The 3,090-nt window shown below is 66.3% G+C and overlaps 2 protein-coding genes across 2 annotated transcripts in view; both read right to left on the reverse strand.

Moving 5' to 3' along the window:
- GGTG_09989 (hypothetical protein) overlaps positions 1-220 on the reverse strand; it is a gene marked incomplete at both ends in the record, with an annotated part of 1,432 nt that extends 1,212 nt beyond the window's left edge. Inside the window, one exon of the mRNA XM_009227850.1 lies at positions 175-220. Coding sequence (XP_009226114.1) covers positions 175-220 — 46 coding nt within the window. The remainder of the gene's footprint in view (positions 1-174) is intronic.
- Positions 221-388: 168 nt separating this feature from the next.
- The window catches only part of GGTG_09990 (hypothetical protein), a gene marked incomplete at both ends in the record, with an annotated part of 3,258 nt that continues 556 nt past the window's right edge, over positions 389-3,090 (reverse strand). Inside the window, one exon of the mRNA XM_009227851.1 lies at positions 389-3,047. Coding sequence (XP_009226115.1) covers positions 389-3,047 — 2,659 coding nt within the window. The remainder of the gene's footprint in view (positions 3,048-3,090) is intronic.

Below are 3,090 nucleotides of genomic sequence, written 5' to 3' on the forward strand. Positions count from 1 at the left end.
GAAGGGAAAAAACAAAAGAACAAACCAAAACAAAATACACGCAAACTCGCATCTCGTAAACACCACCACTCTATCACCACACGTCGGGGTCTGGCTATCCTGTCCTGTTCCATCCTTCCATCCCCTCCATCAACCCTTCCCCTTATCCTCCTAACCCACCCAACTACCACTTACTACCGGAGTTGACCATCCATCCGCGCCCATTGAGCAGCTGCGTCATGTATGTATCCGTATCCTGCAGCGGAACTAACCACCGATCCCTCTCTCTCACGCGCGCCAATGACCCGGCCCGTCCACCCCTGCGGCCTGACGACCAGACGGGACCCTGGGCATCGACCTCCTTGCCTCCTTGCCTACCTAGGTACCTACCTATCCACTCGCGCTCCCCCTAGCACGCCTGCAGACGCTCGATGGTGTCGGCCAGCGCGTCGTAGCCCTTCTGCTTCGCCAGCCCGGCCGCGGTGCCCTGCCGGTAGCTCCGCCTGGCGCGAAGGTCGTCGGCCGACTCATAGATCTCCACCGTCGCCGACTGCCGCGCCCCGCGCTGCAGGAGCAGCCTGGCGCCCTCGGCGTGGCCCCTCAGCGCCGCGTAGTGCAGCGCCGTCGCCCCGTGCCGGTTCTGCCGGTTGACGTCGAGCAGCGCCTCGGAGCCCTTGTCGGCCGCTGCTAGCCGCCGCCGCCGCGCCTGGTGCTTGTTGTGGTTGTGCCCGCCGCCCACCACTGCGCTCACCAGCGCCGCCAGGGATGCCCCCAGGCCCCGCCCGCAGCCGCCGCCGCCGCCGCCCTCCCCGGTCTTGTCCTCGCATCCCTCCTTGGCGTGGCCCGGCGCTGGCTTCCGCAGGCCCAGTAGGAATCGGAGCAGCTCGGGGCTGCCCGTCGCGGCCGCGAGGATGCTGTCGCCTGCTGCCGTGCGCGCGTTTGCAACTTCGGCGAGCGAGCCGCGATGTAGGAGCAGTTTGGTTGTGGATAGGTGGCCTCCCTCGGCGGCGCTGATGAAGAGCGACATCCTGAGCTCGACTGCTTCTCTCGCAAGCCTATCCTCACTCGCGAGGTCTTCTTCCGTCGGTTGACGGCACTGCTTTTGGGGGTTGTGCTCGCCATCACCGCCCTTGGTTTCTATGGTCTCGATGGTGACCTTTAACCCTTTGTCTTGGTCGCCGACACTAGCGTAGCCCGAATCGCTGCCAGACTCGCTGCCTCCACTGTCTGCATCATCGGCAGTAGCGTGTGTCTCTTTGATCTGCCGAGCCCTGTCCAGCCTGTCCAGGACCATGGTAACGATAACATCGGCACCCTTGCGCGCAGCGTGGTGCAAAGAGGTCGACCTGCTGTCGTCGATTTCCCGCATCGGATCCGCGCCTCGCTCAATAAGCAGGCGCGCTAGATCTAGGAGACCCCGGTCTATGGCGTGCCATAGCGCCGTCGGCGTCCGGCGGTCGGCTCTGCTCGGTACCTCGGCAGGTGCCGCACCGGGACCCAAAAGGTCGCGGGCCACGGCTTCGTGGCCTGCACGCACTGCCAGCAGCAGCGGCGTGGCCCCGTACTCGTTGACAGGGTTGACTGCCGTCCCCGCCGCGACCAGCCGGCGCACCACCTCAATGTGGTTGCCAGCCGCTGCCGCGTGAAGGGGCGTTTGCCCGCTCCAGTCGCCACCAATGCCCTCGCTGTCCTGGTTCTCGTCGCTGATCTCTGCCGCACGGAGCAGGTCTGTGTCTTTATGCGAGAGCAATAGGTCGACTATTTGGTTGTTGCCCAGCCGCGAGGCCGCCAGAAGCGGGTAGTCTCCGCTCCTGAACCTGGCCGCGCCTCCTCCGTCTTTGCTGCTGCTGTCGGCGCCGTAGCCGCATCGCAAGTTCACGTCGGCCCCGGCCTCGAGCAGCACCCGAACCATGTCGGTGCATCCCGCCTCGATAGCGCAGACCAAGGGCGTCTTGGCGACAACAGAACCGCTCCGTCCGTCTTTCCACGTCCTTCCCCGCCGCCGCCCGTCAACGGCCGCACCGTGTTTGCAGAGAACCTGTGCCACGGCTACATTGCGCCGCAGCACGGCTAAAAGCAGCGGTGTGGCGCCCCCTGGCAGCTCTGCGTCGGCATCGGCGCCGTTCCGAGCCAACAGCACCGCCGCGCGGGTTTTGCCTGCCGCCACGGCGGCGTGCAGGGGTGTCCGCCCATCGGCATCGCGGCGGTTCAGGTCGGCGTCGTGCGCAGCCAGGACTAGAACCGCCGGCGGCGCTTGCCCACCACTCAGTCCGCTGCTCCCACACTCGTCAGGCCGCACCAAGCCCGCGGCGTAGTGGAGCGCCGTGCGGCCGTGCCGGTCGGCGGCGTCGACTCGCGCGCCCAGCTCGCAGCACAGCAGGAGGAAGTCGTCTGGGAATTCGCACCGCACCGCCCGCACCAGTGCCGTCTCTCCTGACGGGCTGGTCGCTTCGAGGTCGGCGCCTGCCAGCGCCAGAAACACGGCCGCGTCCAGGCATCCGACAGAAAAGGCTCGGTGCAATGGCGTCACCTCGGGGGACATGGCCGCCGTGTTCCTGGCAGATGTGGTAGTAGTGTTGCCCGCCAGTCGCCTCCCCGCCGACCGCTGCTCGTAGTAGTTTCTTCCACCGCCGCTGCCACCACCGCCGCCACCACCACCACCGCTGCGTGTAAGGTTTGGGTCGACTCCGGAGCGGAGCATATTATACACGGCAGTTGGGTCTCGGCGCTCGATTGCCGCGTGTAACTCGGCCGCCATGATCAGGTTGTTGCTGCCCCCGTTGCCGCAGCCGCCGGTGAGTTCCCTGCGGAGAATCTGCATCTCCGGTCTGTTGAGCACACTCGGGATATCGATGCCCGGCCTGCGGCCACCCCGAGGCAGCGACGCCCCCGCCCCCGTGTTTTGAAGGTCGCCCCCTCCGCCTCTGCTTCCCGGCCTGGCGCCCGTCATGGTGCTGGGAGTGGAGTGCCGCCATGAGTTGCTGCTCGCCACCCTCTGAACCTGCCTCCTGCCCCGGTGAGACTGCGAATGGAGCGTCTGCTGCTGCTTGGGCGAGCCGAAGTCGGTCCTGCTCGGCTAGCGCCGGACTTGTCAGCTCTCTCTCTCTCTCT

This window comes from Gaeumannomyces tritici (genome assembly GCF_000145635.1).
Source record: "Gaeumannomyces tritici R3-111a-1 unplaced genomic scaffold supercont2.5, whole genome shotgun sequence".
NCBI classification, from domain to species: Eukaryota; Fungi; Ascomycota; class Sordariomycetes; order Magnaporthales; family Magnaporthaceae; genus Gaeumannomyces; species Gaeumannomyces tritici.